This window comes from Garra rufa, chromosome 23 (genome assembly GCF_049309525.1).
Source record: "Garra rufa chromosome 23, GarRuf1.0, whole genome shotgun sequence".
In the NCBI taxonomy this organism is placed as follows: domain Eukaryota; kingdom Metazoa; phylum Chordata; class Actinopteri; order Cypriniformes; family Cyprinidae; genus Garra; species Garra rufa.
The window spans coordinates 13,561,924-13,581,921 of NC_133383.1; the positions used below are offsets into that span (position 1 = coordinate 13,561,924).

The 19,998-nt window shown below is 32.1% G+C and overlaps 1 protein-coding gene across 3 annotated transcripts in view; it reads right to left on the bottom strand.

The window, feature by feature from the left end:
• The window catches only part of zdhhc20a (zDHHC palmitoyltransferase 20a), a 29,310-nt gene extending 9,657 nt beyond the window's left edge, over positions 1–19,653 (bottom strand). Inside the window, exons 1-13 of one of the 3 annotated variants that reach the window (XM_073829867.1) lie at positions 19,521–19,653; positions 15,333–15,359; positions 15,014–15,108; positions 12,555–12,675; positions 11,234–11,303; positions 11,119–11,151; positions 10,885–11,005; positions 9,318–9,353; positions 8,535–8,667; positions 5,974–6,100; positions 4,716–4,799; positions 4,324–4,433; positions 4,057–4,104 (exon numbers count right to left, since the gene is read on the bottom strand). In XM_073829867.1, coding sequence (XP_073685968.1) covers positions 4,061–4,104; positions 4,324–4,433; positions 4,716–4,799; positions 5,974–6,100; positions 8,535–8,667; positions 9,318–9,353; positions 10,885–11,005; positions 11,119–11,151; positions 11,234–11,303; positions 12,555–12,675; positions 15,014–15,108; positions 15,333–15,359; positions 19,521–19,638 — 1,119 coding nt within the window. In that variant the 5' untranslated portion in view covers positions 19,639–19,653 and the 3' untranslated portion in view covers positions 4,057–4,060. The other 2 variants (XM_073829868.1, XM_073829869.1) reach the window with 2 other exon arrangements.
• Positions 19,654–19,998: the final 345 nt, after the last annotated feature.

Genomic DNA, 19,998 nt, shown 5'->3' on the forward strand with positions numbered 1-19,998 from the left:
GTATGTATGTGCATATATATGTGTATGTATGTGCATGTAGGTATGTATGTGCATATATATGTGCATATGTAGGTATGTGCATGTATGTATGTATGTATGTATGTGCATATATATGTGTATGTATGTATGTGCATGTATGTGTGTGTGTGTGTGTGTGTGTGTGTGTGTGTGTGTGTGTGTGTGTGTGTGTGTGTGTGTGTGTGTGTGTGTGTGTGTGTGTGTGTGTGTGTGTGTGTGTGTGTGTGTGTATGTATGTGCATATGTAGGTATGTGCATATATATGTATGTGCATATGTAGGTATGTGCATGTATGTATGTATGTGCCTATATATGTGCATGTATGTATGTGCATATATGTGCATGCATGTATGTATGTATGTATGTGCATATATATGTGCATATGTAGGTATGTATGTATGTGCATATATGTATGTATGTATGTATGTATGTATGTGCATGTAGGTATGTATGTGCATATATATGTGCATATGTAGGTATGTGCATGTATGTATGTATGTATGTGCATATATATATGTGCATATGTAGGTATGTGCATATATGTATGTGCATGTATGTATGTATGTATGTGCATATATATATGTGCATATGTATGTATGTGCATGTAGGTATGTCTGTGCATATATATGTGCATATGTATGTATGTATGTGCATATATGTATGTGCATGTATGTATGTGCATATATATGTGCATATGTATGTATGTATGTATGTGCATGTAGGTATGTCTGTGCATATATATGTGCATATGTATGTATGTATGTATGTATGTGCATGTATGTATGTGCATATATATGTGCATATGTATGTATGTATGTATGTATGTGCATATATATGTGCATATGTAGGTATGTCTGTGCATATGTATGTGCATGTATGTACGTATGTCTGTGCATGTAGGTATGTATGTATGTGCGTGTGTGTGTGTGTGTGTGTGTGTGTGTGTGTGTGTGTGTGTGTGTGTGTGTATATATATGTATGTGCATATGTAGGTATGTATGTGCATGTATGTGCGTATGTATGTATGTGCATGTATGTATGTATGTATGTATGTATGTATGTATGTATGTATGTGCATATGTAGGTATGTATGTGCATATATATGTGCATATGTAGGTATGTCTGTGCATATGTATGTGCATGTATGTACGTATGTCTGTGCATGTAGGTATGTATGTATGTGCGTGTAGGTATGTCTGTGCATATATATGTGCATATGTAGGTATGTCTGTGCATATGTATGTGCATGTATGTACGTATGTCTGTGCATGTAGGTATGTATGTATGTGCGTGTGTGTGTGTGTGTGTGTGTGTGTGTGTGTGTGTGTGTGTGTGTGTGTGCATATATATGTATGTGCATATGTAGGTATGTATGTGCATGTATGTGCGTATGTATGTATGTGCATGTATGTATGTATGTATGTATGTATGTATGTATGTATGTATGTATGTATGTGCATGTATGTATGTATGTATGTATGTGCATATATATATGTGCATATGTAGGTATGTGCATATATGTATGTCTGTGCATATATATGTGCATGTATGTATGTGCATATATCTATGTATGTATGCATGTATGTATGTGCATATATGTGCATATATATGTGTATGTATGTATGTGCATGTAGGTATGTCTGTGCATATATATGTGCATATGTATGTATGTATGTATGTATGTATGTATGTATGTGCATGTATGTATGTATGTATGTATGTGCATATATATATGTGCATATGTAGGTATGTGCATATATGTATGTATGTGCATATATATGTGCATGTATGTATGTGCCTATATATGTGCATGTATGTATGTGCATATATGTGCATGTATGTATGTATGTATGTATGTATGTGCATATATGTGTATGTATGTATGTGCATGTATGTGCATATATATGTGCATATGTATGTATGTGCATATATATATATATATATATATGCATATATGTGTATGTATGTATGTGCATGTATGTATGTGCATGTAGGTATGTCTGTGCATATATATGTGCATGTATGTATGTGCATATATCTATGTATGTATGCATGTATGTATGTGCATATATGTGCATATATATGTGTATGTATGTATGTGCATGTAGGTATGTCTGTGCATATATATGTGCATATGTATGTATGTATGTATGTATGTATGTATGTATGTGCATATATGTATGTGCATATATATGTGCATATGTATGTATGTATGTATGTATGTATGTGCATATATATGTGCATATGTAGGTATGTCTGTGCATATGTATGTGCATGTATGTACGTATGTCTGTGCATGTAGGTATGTATGTATGTGCGTGTAGGTATGTCTGTGCATATATATGTGCATATGTAGGTATGTCTGTGCATATGTATGTGCATGTATGTACGTATGTCTGTGCATGTAGGTATGTATGTATGTGCGTGTGTGTGTGTGTGTGTGTGTGTGTGTGTGTGTGTGTGTGTGTGTGTATATATGTATGTGCATATGTAGGTATGTATGTGCATGTATGTATGTGCATGTATGTATGTATGTATGTATGTGCGTATGTATGTATGTATGTGCATGTATGTATGTATGTATGTACCTATATATGTGCATATGTAGGTATGTGCATGTATGTATGTATGTATGTGCATATATATGTGCATATGTAGGTATGTGCATATATGTATGTATGTGCATATATATGTGCATATGTAGGTATGTGCATGTATGTATGTATGTATGTGCATATATATATGTGCATATGTAGGTATGTGCATATATGTATGTATGTGCATATATATGTGCATGTATGTATGTGCCTATATATGTGCATGTATGTATGTGCATATATGTGCATGTATGTATGTATGTGCATATATGTGTATGTATGTATGTATGTGCATGTATGTGCATATATGTGCATGTATGTATGTATGTATGTATGTATGTGCATATATGTGTATGTATGTATGTGCATGTATGTATGTGCATGTAGGTATGTCTGTGCATATATATGTGCATGTATGTATGTGCATATATCTATGTATGTATGCATGTATGTATGTGCATATATGTGCATATATATGTGTATGTATGTATGTGCATGTATGTGCATATATGTGTGTGTGTGTATGTATGTATGTATGTATGTATGTGCATATATCTATGTATGTATGCATGTATGTATGTATGTATGTGCATATATGTGCATATATGTGTATGTGCATATATGTGTGTGTGTATGTATGTATGTGCATATATCGATGTATGTATGTGCATATATGTGCATGTATGTATGTATGTGCATATATCTATGTATGTATGTATGTATGTGCATATATGTATGTATGTATGTATGTGACAGATGATATATACAGATGATTTCGATCTAAGCCAAAAGGAAACTAGTTTTTCACAAGACTAGCAAGTTCTCACCAGAGCTTATGCTATGCCTACATCATCCATTACATTTTATAAAGTTTTAAATATGGATATTTTTCCTTACACAAATGCATTTTTATTATGGATGGATGCACTTTATTGGACTTCAAAATCTCAACACCCATTCACTGCCATTATAAAACTTGGAAGAGCCAGGACATTTTTTTTAATGCAACTCCGATTGTATTTGTCTGAGATGGCTTGTGGATAAGTAAATCATGGGGTAATTTTCATTTTCAGGTTAATTATCACTTATTAACAACCATTCATACCTACAGCTATAAAGTTTAATATTTGTTCAAATTCTTTTATAAGTCCTCATCACAACTATACAGAGGAACAATCACTTTCAGAATGATTTTCCCTTATAATATTCAATAAAACTTTGAAAACCAATCAGAATCCCCTAGACAAGAGCATATAATTGTGCTCATAACAATCAACGGTATAATCTGTTGGTGTGGACACATTATAACTAACTTTATCTATCATTCTTGATGTGAACAGGCCTTTACTGCTCTTTGCTGAATCAGTATGATGAATACCGGCCACATAAATCAACCTTAGGTGACAGTAAAACTGTCTGGATGTTCAAACTGAAGACTCACCTGATTAGGACTCGTTTTCCATGGTAATCGAAACAGGCTGGCATACCTCTGCAAGACAAACCCAGAAAAATCAATTTCATAAATGCATATATTTCCTCATATTGCAGTGTAATCATCTGACTACATTAGGGAGCAGGTGGCTGTATATTATGAAGCAGTAAAGCTTCAGGGAAATCATTCGATTTTTAATAATGTCTAGAGATGCCTCAAAAATTCACAGTGTTCTCTAGCATATATAAGAGGTGTTAAAGCTGAGTGGCGACGTACCGATGTTCGCTGGGCTGCTGTCTTTCTGCTCCTCGGAGTGCATATCGTTGCCTAGGAGATGATTCTGTGACTCACTCAGAGGTCTGGGGTTTGTCTGTCCATCAACAGTGCTGTTACCATAACAACCATTATGTGTCAGTCACAAAACACTTAAGGATGTTTTCACTGGTCTCACCTCATATTACACTATACTATTAACAGTGACACTCAGAAGACTATATTTCTGGGAAAACACACATGAGATTAAAAAAAAAGAGTTGACAATGATCTGAAATAGCTTAAAGGGGTAACAATCATAGTTTAATTAATCTTTACAACAGACTGCAGAATTCTGAATGACAGCAGTCATTCAAGTGACTAGTGGTGTTGATAACAAATGAGATTGTGATTACCATTTAATGGCCTGGTGTTCAACATTGCCTTGCTCTGAGTCAACGCTGACTAGACGGGTAGGGAACGTATAGCCGTCGCCCAAACTAGAGGGAAGAAAAACAGCTACTCATGATACTACAACTTGCGAAAAAACACCTCATGAGAATGCTTATACATTTAATATTAACATGAATTTGACTTCCTAACACATTGCTGCACTGAATTGTGGATAAATAAAGGGATAGTTCACCCAAAAATGAAAATTCTGTCATTAAATTGTTCACCCTCATGACGTTTCAAACCCATAAGACCTTCGTTTATCTTCAGAACACAAATTAAGATATTCTTGATGAAATTCGAGAGCTTTCTGACCCTGCGTAGACAACAACACAATTGACATGTTCAAGGCCCACAAAGGTAGTAAGGACATCATTAAAATAGTCCATGTGGCCTCAGTGGTTCAACCTTAATTTTATGAAGCTACAATAATACTTTGTGCACAAAGAAAACAAAAATAATGACTTTATTCATCAATCTCTTATCTTCTGTGTTCGTCTTTGACGTGCATCCAAGAGAGTACAACGCATGTTGACGCAGGAGCCAGCATTCTGACGGCATTCCTGTTGAATAAAGTTGTTATTTTTGTTTTGTTTGCACACAAAAAGTATTCTCGCAGCTTCATAACATCACGGTTAAACCACTGATGTCACATGGACTATTTTAACAATGTCCTCACTAAATTTCTGGGTCATACAGGTTTTAAACAACATGAGGGTGAGAAATTAATGACAGAATTTTCTTTTTTTGGTGAAATATTCCCTTTTTTTTAGTGCATCATTATTCCAGTTTTGTAACCTTTAAAGAAGTTGTTCACTTTATATTAGGTGGCCTTAACTATTATGTACTTACATCAAAAAATAAGTACAATGTATTAAATGTGGTCAATTTTGCATTGCAAAACACTTTTGCTTCTATTAAGGTGGGATATGGTTAAGGTTAGGGACAGGTTTGGTAGTATGGGTAGGTTTAAGGGTGGGTTAGGGTGTAAGGGTTGGTTCAACAGTGGTAACTACAGAAATTAATTACAAATGTAATTACATATAGGTTTTAAAAATATATAAATACAATGTAAAAACATGTACGCAATAAGTACATTGTACAAAATGATTAATTTAAATGCAAGTACATAGTAGTTAAGGCCACCTGATGTAAAGTGGGACCCACTTCTTTTTAAACACTGTTAAGTCCCAAATGATGCTTGATGGATGTGTTTTGTACCTGCTGTAAAGTGGCAAGCACCAACACTTCTTCTGGTCTCCAAACACCTGGGTGACATTCTTGCGGAAGCCAAGAGTGAAGCCATTTTTATCTGGTCCGCTTCTGAACACCGGTGCCCTGAACGCCTCTGAACAGATGGATGAGAGATTAGAATGAGGTCTGTTCCTGCTTTACTCAACACAAATTACATCCTTAAGTTCAGAACAAACTTTCGGAGGTGCATCAAAACGGCATTGTAGGTCACAGAAGTTTTTTTTTTTTCTCCTTTTCCTCTTGAAGTTTGACCTAAATATTGTTCATAAGCACACCCACAATCCACCCCCATGTTCATTTAACTTTTACTTCTATCAGCAAAGTTTTATTTGTTGTCTGAACATGTGACTGCCATTTCCCTCAGTAAGAAGTGATGATGAAAAATAGGTCACGATATGGAGCAAAGAGATAGAAGGACTAGAAAAACAAACAGTGACATGGGAAAATGAACCTAGGCTGAAATTCTTTGAGGAAGTAATCGGAATCTGAAGAAACAATGACTATTTAGGCCACCTGATGTATTTAGGCATTTCCTGAAAGAAACAGCAGTGGTTGCAGTGTAACGAAAGAGAATCAATCACAATTTTTTATTGAAAAATTAAAGAACTATAATAAAAAATAAGGTGGAGAAGCAGAAGGAACAAATACATTAGTTGAAGATGAGTCAAACTAAGAAAAAGTATGAGGTGGAGGAGATGGAGGAAAAAAGGAGAAGAAAATAAGGAGCAAATATGTGACCCTGGACCACAAAACCAGTCGTAAATAGTACGGCTATATTTGTAGCAATAGCCAACAATACATTGTATAGGTCAAAATTATAGATTTTTCTTCTATGCCAAAATCATTAGGATATTTAGTACAGATCATGTTCCATGGAGATGTTTTGTAAATTTCCTACCATAAATATATCAAAACTTAATTTTTGTTTAGTAATATGCATTGCTAAGTGCTTCTTTTGGACAACTTTAAATGTGATTTTCTCAATATTTAGATTTTTTTGCACCCTTGTACTCCATATATTTAAATAGTTTTTTCATGCCACACATCAGAACAACAAAATGAGAAACATTCAGATGCAAATGAAAAATAGAAAAAGATGAAAAAATTGATATAATAAAACAGTAACAGAAATATAACACACCAATAAAAAATACAACATTTGGGCATCACTCTATACAATTGCATACCTACTTACAATATTATGAGTTCTAATAGCCTTTTTACTTGTGCAGTTACACAGGATGTTACAATACAGCTTGAAATAAATTGAGAAAAGTTTGGTTTGGAGTCTGACCACTTCATTTTATAAATATAAAACTTCGCCATTAAAATTAACAATTGTATTAAATATGCTTTGTCTTTTTCAAATCCATAATCACTGAAGTGTATTAGTACATAAAATCCACTCAACTGCAGAGAAATGTCCAGTTGTTGACTAATAAAAAGCTCCACATCAATCCAAAATATTTTAGCATGTATACAATGAAAAAAAAAAAAAAAATCACCTTTACAGATATCAAGAGAAATCAATTTCTAATTTAAAGCATTCCAGCACGTTTTACTGGATATATTTTATGCATTATTTTAAAACAAACCTATTTTACTTTGTTATTAATATAAAATTTGTCTACTGTTCGCCAAGCTTTACGCTAATTCACATCTCCAAATACAGAAGACCAGACAAAGAGAGCTAGAGGATAAACAATGTTATGAAGTATATTCCTAATATAGTTATTTGAGAGTCTATTTTGTATAATATTTGTATTACCAATAAATATTTTACTCTTGACCACTTCAAATTTCAAATCTTTCTCCTGTGATGCACTTCTAAGAAAGATCAAAAAAAATTTAGGGGTTGCATTCATTACAACTGCAAATTCCTTAGGTTTAACTGGCATTTTAAATTTATTCACAAATTCCAGATATGTTATTAAAACTCCATCATTAATTAGGAGTTGGCTAACTACTAATATTGTTTCTAAACCAGTAATAAAAAAATAAAGATTTATTTTTGTCTTAGTGGTACCTCCTTGGTGAGAAATTATGTTTTTATGAAATTTTGCAAGCTTAACTGATGTTTTTTCAATTGAATAATTGCACTTTAACAAAAAATCAAGGTCACCCAATTGCTTGAACAGATATTTGGGAAAGGAGTTCCAAATACTGTCTTTATTTTTATATATTGAATAAGCCATTGTTTAGAGTATCATAACTCAACACCTCTAAACCACCATGATCTTTGGAATCGCATAAAATGTATTTTTCAGATAAAATCAATATGCATTTTATCCAAATTCTAGGTAACTTCCGGACAAATATCCAATGTTAAAGATGCATAGACTATTCTTAAATAGTTGTATCTCGGCCAAATATTGTACCATCCATACATCACTGGAAAGCTTATTTATTCAGCTTTCAGAGAATGTATGAATGTCAATTTAAAAAAAATTACACTTATGACTGGATTTGTGGTCCAATGAATTAAAAGTATAAGAAAAAGCAGCAGCAAGTATTAACAAGATCTATACCTATAGTGGTTCTGTTTTTTCCCACGAGCCACAGGTGGTAGCTGAAGAGTGACAGGATGCTGATGAAGAACATGGCCGCCACAAAGAACAGGAACAACACGTGGAACTTTGCATGAGTGTCTGGCAGGTGATTCTGTTGAGCAAGAAAGTGAAACATGAGATATGTTGGAGATATGTTTATCAAATATACCAGTGCAGTTTGTAGAGCACTACAAGGGCATATTTAGGCAAGACCGCACTTACTGGACCATTTGTAAGGCTGCTCTAAAAAGCACTTTTTTACAAATAAACTGAATTGACAGCTGATTTCTTTAAAGGTGAAGTGTGTAATTTCCAGCGATGCACCAGCAGCATCGGCAAACAAAATATATATTAAAAAAAAAAAAAAAAAAAAAAAAACACTTCGACATTCCAACTTTCCCATATGTAATCTCCCCGAAGCATTGGAGAAAAAAAAAATATCCCACCCCAAAGTCGCACCATTGGTTGAAAAAAATAAATTACACACGTAACCTTTAATATCGTCAGATGTCCAAAATGGTTTACTGGCATCAGATGTAGTTGTAACAACAAGCCTCAACACTAACATCCACGTCTGGTAAGAACCGACTGCTGTACCACTAAACAGCATCTGTATATTTTAATATGCTAAACTGCACACTTTATTGCAACACTGCTGTTTATTTTAATAGGTAAGAGAATACAAAGCAAAATGAGTCAACAGTGCAACACCAAACCAACGCCCACAGTCACAACAGTGCAAAGCAAGCGTGAGTGGTTTACCTCCGGGCAATGCTCTATAGCCCTCCGTCTGCAAAGCTTCAGACAAAGTGTTAAAAACACAGACAGAATGTTAGAAGCAGACACATCCCCTTTTTCTTCTCTCCTTCTGTGTTTTAAGAACTGACACGCACACAAAGATCATTGCATGGCATTTACGAACATTAAAATGTTTTAGTACAAACTGAGGAAAATATAAAGTGTTACATTGGTGCATATAAATTGAAATTATAGCATTCACTGCAATTCAAAAGGTTGGTATTGGTATGATTTTTTATGTTATTAAAGAAGTATCTTAAATCACCAAAGCTGCTTATTTTATTCAAACAAATTAATAAAATTTTTATTTTAAAATATATATATATATATATATATTAGTGGTGGGCCGTTATCGGCGTTAACGTGCTGCGTTAACGTGAGACTCATATCGCGCGATAAAAAAAATATCGCCGTTAATCTATTCTCAAAGTTGGGTTGGGAGCTGGGTCTAAACTACGCAAGATATGAAGACTTTCACTTTGATATTTTAGCGCGGATAACGTGCCTACCTAGTTGAATTGCACTGTAGGAGGCGAGAACGAGTCTTCAACTTCTGTGAAATGACCACATCAAATGAGACGCGCAGACATGGATGCAGTTATGAAGCCGCTTCAGGGCAGGTGCGTTGCTAGACCCTTTTTACCGGGGCACGTGCCCCAGTGAAAATCTGCTGTGCCCCAGTAAAATCTCAAGTTTGAGTTATAATTTACTTTGATAATCCCGAAATAAAGACATTTAACTATATGCAACAACTGAATTGACGCTTCTAAAAGCAACGCAGTTTATTGGAAGATGCACGCAGATAGGCTATCCATACCTGCGCGCCTGTGTATATTTTACGGGAACGCGCACGTCGTACAGCCTTTTGCGCAAAAGTACTTGGTTACACAAGTTTGTATAGTTAATTGTGTTGTAAATGCAATTGTCAAGAAGTTTGTAAAGCATTTTGGAAACAGGAGATGAGCGCCTGGTCTAATGCGCCACCTGGCCTGAGAAACCCGTTCTCAAAGACTTAATTTTAGTCATTATTTGGGTAGCACACATATTCTGAATGCCTTCAAATTAGCCATTTTAATCTAGATTAATCTAGATTAATTTCAAGATTTAATCTAGATTAAAAAAATTAATCTATGCCCACCTCTAATATATATATATATATATATATATATATATATATATATATATATATATATTCTTTGACAGCAGTCTTCTTGCCTCTTAAAATAATTTGAAATCAAGTCAATATTTACATTTATTTATTTAGTGTTCAGCTGTATAAAAAGCAGGATGTAATAAGATAGATAAATTTGAATCTTGCTATTGAGGTTTATTTTGTGATAATGACTAAATGACTATACATTAGCCTTCACAGAATTCTTTCGGCTATCTACGATTCATTTTAATGCAGACAGGAAAGCAGATTAATGGAAAGACAAGCTGAAGTTGGCTCTCTGAAATAGCAGAAGGTGAGAAGCGAGAAGTGTGAGAAACGAGAGGAATCAGATGTCTTAGTGTGAATGTGTGGACTTACTGTCCAGAACTTGATAAAGTACTGCAAAACTGTGGCAGCGATGTAGACGCAGTACAGCATAGAGTACGCCAGGAACAGCACAAAGAACTTATAGTTGGAGAACCCAACACAGTTATTAACCCTGGAAGAACACAAAGAAAAAAAGTCAAAAGCTACATAGTAGCTGGAGAACCTATGTAACAGATTATGCAGCAACATAATTTACAAACTGAACGCATTCCCAGATGTACGTACCATGGACAGTGGTGATCCATTTTCAGCACACACCTGGGAAAAACAAAAAAGATCAAAATAAATATTGTGCAAATCCAATACAGACAAGGTAACTACGTTTTCTGAGTGGACTCACCTGTCGCAGGTGGAGCAGTGATGACATCTGTCCGGTTTGATCAACTGACAGCGGTCACAGTACCGGATGGCTGAGGAGGACAGAGGACTCATTTAAAATTCTGAACATTGTGTCACTAGTATAGACATGGATAGATACACAACCATTCAAATGTCTGGGGTCAGTAAGACTTGTAATGTTTTTAAAAAAAAGTCTCTTATGCTTGATCAAAAATAAATAAAATAAAAAAACATAATATTGCGAAATGTTATTACCAGTGTTGGGGGTAACGCATTACAAGTAACGCCAGTTACATAATCAGATTACTTTTTTTTAAGTAACTTGTAAAGTAACGCATTACTTTTAGATGTACAATGAAATATCAGAGTTATTTTTTAAAATAAGTAGCGCCAGTTACTTTGTTTTCACATTTATTCATTGACATCTCTATATGTTAAAATATAATTTATTCCTGTGATGCAAAGCTTAATTTTCATCAGCCATTACTCCAGTCTTAAGTGTCACATAATCCTTCACAAACATGCTGATTTATCATTAGAATTATCCATGCTGGCAACAGTTGTGCTGCCAAATATTTTTTTGAAACCTGTTATTCTTTTTAAGGATTCTTTGATGAATAAAAAGTTAAAAAGATTCTAAATATAAATATTTTCTAAAAATAAAAGCCTTTGCTATTACTTTTTATCAATTTAACACATCCATGCTGAATAAAAGTATTAATTTCTTTTAAAAAAATTAAATAAAAATTTTATGACCTCAAACTTTTGGACAGTAGTATATATTGTTAGAAAATATTTCTATTTTAAATAAATGCTGTTAACTTTTTATTCAAAGAATCCTGAAAAAAAAGTATCACAGGTTTCAACAAAATATTAAACAGCACAATTATTTTCAACACTGATAATAAATCTGCATATTAGAATGATTTCTGAAAGATATTGTGTCACTGATCACTGAGTAATGATGCTGAAAATTCAGCTTTGATAACCAGAATAAATTCGATTTTAATGTATATTAAAACAGAAATAATAATATTTCACAATATTTATTTATTTTTTCAGTATTTTTGATCAAATAAACACAGCCTTGATGTACATAAGAAACATCTTTAAAAAAAAAAAAACATTAAAAATCGATACCCTTTTGAACATTAACCCTGCTGTTCAACAAGCAACAAATAAGACACATTTTTAGTTGTAAGTTTTAAATATACTTTCAAAAGGTACCCAGAAGTATTAGTGGTTGGGGCTGAATTAACTGCAGAACATTATGAAAAAGAAGTTTGAGGGACTTCAATGCCATCGTAAGTTTTTAAGCTTACCCCCAGAGCCTGTGCGTGTATATACTGGTACATTTTTAGCCACTCTCTTCAGGATTTCCTGCTGAGCCTCTGGATTCTCCTCTTTCTCATACAGCTCTTTGTCTGCTTTAGGGAGACAGAACTAAGAGAGGCCACAGGATGTTAGATGGAGATGTGCGAAATAGACTACCAACATATGGCATAATAGCGGGACTTTAACAAACACACATCTAAAATAATTTTGCCATCTTTATTAAAAAATGATAGAGACATGACACAAAATTAAGTGAGCCGGACTTGTACTGTCCAAATCAGCTCAGCGTGTCTGAGCATACTGTATGTGGTCACTGCTAAGCCACGGCTCACATCACACAGTTCAAAACGTCTATTTTTTCTTTCCTCCTCTTCCTTGTCATTATATTCTGTGGTAATAAAACTACAGAGCAGCCAGAGTTTAAAGGCTCCCGCTGTTGCTGTTCCTCCTCCAGATGTGAGGAACATTACTGAGCCTGGAGCAAACCACGTACACATTACAATATGATAAATATTTTGCTCCCACACAGCCCAGGTGAAATGAGAACTGAGATCAAAGCAATAAGGAAGAAACTCTTAACATGATCTAAACCAGTACAGTATTGTTTTAGTAGATTTTACACAGTATTATAGTATTCATTTTATGTCTTTTATTTTTATATTTTAAGTTTTTGTTTGTTTGTTTTAATCATTTTTAATGTTTTTTTCCAACATGTGTATTCAATGCTACATGCAAATAACAGTATTTATATAGTGTTTAGTTCATGCCTTTTAGTTTTGTTTTCAGTTTTTTTATTTTAGTTTGAGTTTTAATCATTTTGTGGTTTTTTTATGATTTTTTTTTTATTTAGATTTAATTTATGTACCATTTCAGATTTAGTAATTTTAGTACTTTTGCATATCTGCTAGTTGCCAGAGCAACAGTTCCCATTTTCAACTTCATCATCCAATTTTTATATTTTTAGAGCTTTATTTTGAAATTTAATAGTTTTATTTTTATTTTTAGTTAACAACAACAACACTGCACTATTGAATATCCACACTTCACTTCAATGCTACTTGCAATTAACACAGTATTTATATAGTATGTTTTATATAGTAGTTTTTATGCCTTTTCAGCTTAAATAATGAATTTTTTTTCATTTATCTTTAATTTATTTCAGTTTTTGTAATTTTAGTACTTTTGCATATCCGCTAGTTGTCAATGCAACAGCTTCCATTTTTCAACTTCTTCATCCAATATTTATACATTTTTTAACTTTATTTGGCTTTTTAATAGTTTTAGTTAACAATAACAACACTGGACTACTGAATCTTGTCTGTTCAATGCTACATGCAAATAACAGTATTTAGAATACAGTATTTTAGTATTTATTTTATGCCTTTATTTTTATATTTTCAGGTTGGTTTGTTTTTTTTAGTTTGAGTTTTTCTATTTAGCTTTAATTTATGTACTACTTCACTTTTAGTAATTTTAGTAGTTTGGCATATCTGCTAGTTGCCAAAGCAACAGTTTCTATTTTTAACTTCATCATCTAATATTTATAATTTGTTTTAGCTTTATTCTGATTTTTAAGTTTTAGCTTAATTTTTAGTTGATAATAACAACACTGGACTATTAAACATCCACACTTCCGTTCAATGCTACATGCAAATAACACAGTATTTATATAGTATTTATTTTATGCCTTTTCAGTTTAAATATTTTTGTTTTTTCATTTAGCTTTAATTTATGTACTATTTCAGTTTTAGTAATTGTAGCACTTTTGCATATCTGCTAGTTGTCAATGCAACAGCTTCCATTTTTCAATTTCATCCTCCAATTTTTATAATTTTTTTTTTACTTTATTTGGCTTTTTAATAGTTTTATTTTTAGTTTAGCAACACTGGACTACTGAACCTTGTCTGTTCAATGCTACATGCAAATAACACAGTATTTAGCTTTAATTTATGTACTATTTCAGTTAATTTTAGTACTTTTGCATATCTACTAGTTGCTAAAGCAACAGTTCGCATTTTTAAATTCATCATCCAAAATTGATATAATTTTTGGTTTATTTAGTTTGTACATAGTTGTAGTTTCATTTTTAGTCAACTATAACAACATGGGACTACTGAATACAAGTTTGTTCAATGCTACATGCTAATAACACAGTGCCTAATAATAAAAATAACTATAACACCAGCAATTCAAGATCTCTGGATTCATCTGTGACGTGGTAGAAGTTAGACATATTGCAACATGGCCAGGTTGTACAACTTGCTCACATTCTCAGAAACCAGCAACAAAACTAGACAAAGTAAAATAAAATATGGCTCAGACTACATTAAGTATGATATTTTTTGGGGGGTCACCACATGATCGCTAAAGCTAGATCTGGGCTCTGAGGCAAAACCTAGACTGTAAATGAAGTAACAAGAACATAGTGACAAATAGAGAGGCGTACCTCTTTTGAGGGGCCTTCGGGCTTGGAAATGATGGTCTTCCAGTAGGACCATATGAACATGAAGAAAAAGACGTGAAACACTATCAGATAAATAACTGCAAGAGAAACAGCATGAGGGGAATTTTAGTAAAACAAATCATAATTCATACTCACTTAATAACACAAAATCTGTTACTTTATCATCTAAATAGGACGTTTTGTTCATTCTGGTGTGACAAAACATGTGACTAAGAACAGCAGTAGGCCAGATTAGCCAACAGGAGGATTTGTTAACTGTTTTTGCAATATTGTGTGACGCTTTCACTGGAGTTCCTCTTACCTTGCTCCTCTGTGCTGGAGATTGTGTCTGCAGAGAGAAAAAGGCAAAGGTCAATCAGCAATCCCATCAAGAACAACTGGCCCAATTCACAAAGCCATCTGCTGAGTGCTGGGATACCGCTAATTCTCTCTCAGCGCTCTTCTATTTCCCACCAGATCAGCCCAGTAAGGCCAGAGCGGCAGGCGACTGGTACTGCCATCTGGCAGAGAGCTGTCAGAAAGAGCCTTGTGTCCATCACGGATGGAATACCCTGGTTGTCATGACGACTCAACAAGTGACTGACAGATGAATGTCGTGATGGCACAGTCAGTGAAATCTCTGACAGTAGGAGTCGGTTTGTAAAAGAGGATTGTTTTTAAATTGTTAAATATTTATTTTTATTAAACATTTGTTTTTATTTTATTAAATAGTTAAATAAATATTTACATAACTATTTTAATAATCTTTTGTGAGAATTTGCTTCATTTGTAATAATAAATATTAATTAAATATTTATTTTAATTAAATATAAATATATTAATATTTCAATAAATTACTAATTATTTAATTACTTTCGAAGTGAAACTACAATTTGGTTAATTTATGTCTCCCTGGTGTTACATTTTATTAATCTATGATTTATTACTGCTTAAATTTATTTTTTATGAAAGTTTGTCACAACTCTGGTTTCATCTGTTAAATAAAATAAGAAACAGAACAAAAAAACAAAAGTTAATTTGAGATTTTCCTTGCAACTCTCAAGCGGTCATCGCGTCAGATTACCTAAAATAGTTTTTAAAAAAGATATTTAAATTGTTAAATATTTATAATTTTATAATATTTCATTAAAAAATATTTTATTTTATAAAATAAGTGAATAAACATTGTAATATACATTTTAATAATCTTTTATGAGAATTTGTCATTGGTATTACAACCCTTGCTTCATTTGTGACAATAAATAATAAGAAACAGAACAAAAGAGCAAAAGTTGATTTGAGATTTTACTTGCTACTTTGACTTTTTTATTAATTAAATATTTATTTGAATTAAATGCATTTATTTTATTAAATATTTCAATAAATTATGAATTAAGTAAAACTACATGGGTTGTTTAAATGTGTACACCATATTTTAAGTCTATTTTCTTTACTTTTCAGTTTGGTTAATTTATGTCTCACTGGTGTTACATTTTATTAATCTTTGATTTATTACTGGTTAAATTATTTTTTATGAGAGTTTGTCACAACCCTTGTTTCATTTGTTAAATAAAATAAGAAACAGAACAACTTTCCTTGCAACTCTCATGCGGTCATCGCGTCAGTTTTTTAAAACAGATTTTTAAATAGTTCAATATTTATTTTCATTAAAAACACTCATTTTTATTTTATTAAATCATTTAATAAATATTTAAATAGTTATTTTAATCATCTTTTATGAGAATTCATTTCTGACATTAAATAAGAAACAGAACAAAAGAGCAAAGTTTATTAGATTTTACTTGCTACTCTCACTTTTTTAATAAATATACATTTATTTTAATCAACTACATTTGTTTTATTATTTTTTTATTAATTATCACATATTTTGATTTGAAATTAAACAGGTATACTGTTTAAATGTGTACCCCATAAAATAAGTTTTTCTTTTATTTTTTCAACTTTCATTAATTTTATACGTTAACTTATAAAAATAAGTTAAAACATTAACTTATGAGAATTTGTCACTGATGTCACAACCCTTGTTTCATTTGTTAAATAAAATAAGAAACAAAAACAAAAAACGAAAGTTATTTTAAAATGTACTTGCAACTCTCATGTGCCTCAATGTGTTAACTCTGTTGCAACTTATTTTCATTTAACACATTCATTTTTATTATCATTTTAATAATCCTTTATGAGGATTTGTCACTGGTGTTACAACCCTTGCTTCATTTGGGGCAATAAATAATAAGAAACAGAACAAAATTGAAAAGGCTGATTTGAGATTTTACTTGCTACTCTCACTTTTTTATTAATTAAATATTTGTTTTAATTAAATACATTTATTTAATTAAATATTTTAATAAATTATGTCACAACCCTTGTTTAATTTGTTAAATAAAACAAGAAACAGCAAAACGAAATTGAGTTAATTTGAGACTTTCCTTGCAACTCTCTGGTCTTCACATCACATTTCTAAAAGACAGTCAGAGTAGTTTTTAAAAAGAGATTTTTTTAATAGTTAAATATTTATTTTCATCAAAAACACTAATTCTCATTTTATTACATATTTTAATAAATATTTAAATATTATTTTTTATAATCTTTTGTCATTGGTGTTACAACCCTTGCTTTATTTGTGACAATAAATAATAAGAACCAGAAAAAAAGAACAAAGTTGATGATTTAACTTGCCACTCTTGCTTTTTTTATTAATTAAATATTTATTTTAATTAACTACATTTATTTTATTAAATATTTTAATTATTTATTTTTTATTTGTTTTATTTCAAATCAAAATATGTAGACTGATTAAATGTGTATACCACACTTAAATTTTTTTCATTCTGCATTTTTTTTCAACTTGGTTCATTTATGTCTCACTGGACTGGTGTTACATTTTATTAATCTATGATTTATTACTGGTTAAATGTTTATTTTATTTGAGTTTGTCACTGATGTAACAATATATTTTTTATTTGTTGATTATGTTTCATTTGTTAAATAAAATTAGAAACAGAACCAAAATGGAAAGTTAATTTGAGATTTTCTCATGCAGACATCACATAAGAGTTCAAGACATTTTTAAAGAGATTTTTTCATAGTTTAATATTTATTTGCATTAAACACATTCATTTTGATTTTATTACATATTTCAATAAATGTTAAAATATTTATTTAATAACCTTTATTGAGAATTTGTCATTGGTATAACAACCCTTGCTTCATTTGTGGCAATAAATATTAAGAAACAGAACAAAAAGAGCTAAATATTATGAGATTTTACTTGCTACTCTCACTTTTTATTAATTAAATATTTATTTTAATTAACTACATTTATTATTAAATATTTTAATAAAAAATTATTAAAATCTTTCACTTTAACTCAAAATATGTAAATTGTTTAAACGCCACATTTAAAGTTTTTTACATTTTCCTTCATTTGTTTCAACTTGGTTAATTTATGTCTCACTGGTGTTACATTTTTATTAATCTATGATTTATTACTGCCTAAAACAATATTTTATCAGAGTTTGTCACTAATGACCCAACCCTTGTTTCATTTGTTAAATAAAATAAGAAACAGCAAAAAAACAAAAGATTTTCCTTGCAATTCTCATGAACCCATTACTTCAGATTTCTAAAAGACTTTACAGTAAAAAGGAGGTGGAATCAATAAGGAAGGATTCATAATATATCACTGCACTTTACTAGGGTAATAAAGGGACCCCAGCACATAATGAAATGAGTATTTTTAGACACTGATGAGGAAGTAATAACTGGGTGGAACTACAGTAAATATAGAGCTCACTGTGAAGTGGTTAACAACAGCTAAAGTTAAAGACTACAACCGCACAGATGTTCACGATCATAGGTTTCACACTTTTTATCTAAAAAAAAAACACTTTTTGCTTTATTGCAGTTCACTTAAATTAATATTTCACCCATGAAATACAAAAAAACCCCAACATTTTCATTTTCAGGTTAATTATCCTAAAATGGAAATATAAAAAGCATATATTCCATTATTTCAGCAATTGTACGTTTTCAATACAGAACAAAAAATGTCACATTAAAAGACACTGCTTGACACGAACTACTTTGTGACTAATGAAAAACAAAACCGTTAATTGGTCAGAAATCTTCCTGACAAACATACTTTGCTGTCTAATCTTCGTTCAGACTGAAAATTAACCATATATTCGCGTTCTTTTCAGTAAGACAGCTTTTTATATCTGCTCTTTAAGTATAAAGCATCTCATTCATTTTAACAGCTGGGCTTATCGCTCAAGCTTGAACTAACACTGCAAGTTTACAAACAATTCATGACTTTCGACATAATTTATACACATATATGAGTACTATATAGAGAAACTGAGTTGAATTTCGCTACATATCTGGTACCAGTCAGTTACTGACACTTCCTGCCCAAACCACTGCAACAACTAACCAGCAACTTTTACCAGCTGTGCTGCATACAACCAAGTCAACAAAGGTCGAAACTTACATATACAGAGCTCCACCACGTAAGCGTAGTAGGACCAGCACACGACCAGGTTGATAAAAATCACAGGTATCCAGGATAAACCCCGTTGACAGCATCTTACCGCATGAGAGGGCGCCATCTTTAATCCGACCCTCGGAAAGGGTGTCGGTGACGTCACGGCACGAGTCTCGTCCGATCGATGAGCGCGGAGAAAAACAAAGAACTACTTCACACCAGCAGCACATTAATTACCCATTATCGGACTATTGTTCTTCAATGTACGCTTTTATATTAATAATACAATAAACGCACAGTTTTATTTTCTGTGTTTCTTTAAATATGTGATAAATGAGTCTTAAAGGAACAGTACGCTCAAAATTAAATCAGCGTTCACCTTTTTTCCATTTTGCCTTTCATATAATCAGACTTGAAAGTTGCATTTTGTTGTATTAACGGCGTGAGGGTTTAAATATCCTGGCCGAAATATGTTTTAAATATA